The sequence below is a fragment of the Cyprinodon variegatus genome, unplaced genomic scaffold (assembly GCF_000732505.1).
Source record: "Cyprinodon variegatus isolate N-32 unplaced genomic scaffold, C_variegatus-1.0 Scaffold1138, whole genome shotgun sequence".
Classification (NCBI taxonomy): Eukaryota; Metazoa; Chordata; class Actinopteri; order Cyprinodontiformes; family Cyprinodontidae; genus Cyprinodon; species Cyprinodon variegatus.
Window position 1 is genome coordinate 184,936 of NW_015151591.1, and position 801 is coordinate 185,736.

Sequence of the window (801 nt, forward strand, 5' to 3'; positions counted from 1 at the left end):
TTCAGCAGACTGGTCGGCTGCCACAGCATCAAGGACAAGCAGCTGTACGGCGAGGATCTCCTCGCTCCCAAAGGTCGGTTCAAACAATTGAGTCATTTTAGACAAACCACATTAACTGTGTGTTTATTATCTATAGAGTCAGGCGTCATGAGGAGAGCCGTCTATTTCATGTTCCAAACAAACCTGTTTAATGTCAGCCGACTGTCACAAAGTCAGCTGACATTAAACAATGACATTAGTGCTCAATACGGCCGGTTAGAATACAGCCTGTGGTCTTGCATGTCTCCCCCCCTCTCTCATTCCCCCTTTCCTGTCAGCATACTGTCAGAAAAACAAGCTACTAGTGCCGTAAAAATAATAAAAATAAAAGCACTTTATAAGTAGAGGACATTTACCAAAGTCTGCCATCTGTGGGCCATCAGTTCCAGGTCAGTTATCTGATGGTCGACATACCTTCAGTGTCAGTTCCTCATCAGTCGTGGCGTCTAGCTTATCCTAAACCTCTGAGTAACTTGTGCATAACTTATCCAGAAAAGAAAAAAACGACTGCAATAATCTCCTGAACTGTAGGAAAGGTACAGTAGTACCTTCCAGTACTTTCCTTGATGGTCCTCGGCTGTTCCCCTACAATTCCTTTTTAAACAGTTGGAGGAGATTTTACTGCCATTCGGCTGGGAGGGGCCATTTTTAAAGGGTGCTACTGTAGTCTGACTCGGTCCAGCGAGCGCATTTGGTCGTAGGGAAATCATATTTAAATGTCAAATCATTCTGGCTTAAAATGTCGAATCATTCTGGCTTAAA

General features: G+C 43.8%; 1 protein-coding gene across 1 annotated transcript in view; it reads left to right on the forward strand.

Moving 5' to 3' along the window:
• LOC107101711 overlaps positions 1-801 on the forward strand; it is a 10,989-nt gene that overhangs the window by 3,994 nt on the left and 6,194 nt on the right. Inside the window, exon 2 of the mRNA XM_015400723.1 lies at positions 6-73. Coding sequence (XP_015256209.1) covers positions 6-73 — 68 coding nt within the window. The remainder of the gene's footprint in view (positions 1-5; positions 74-801) is intronic.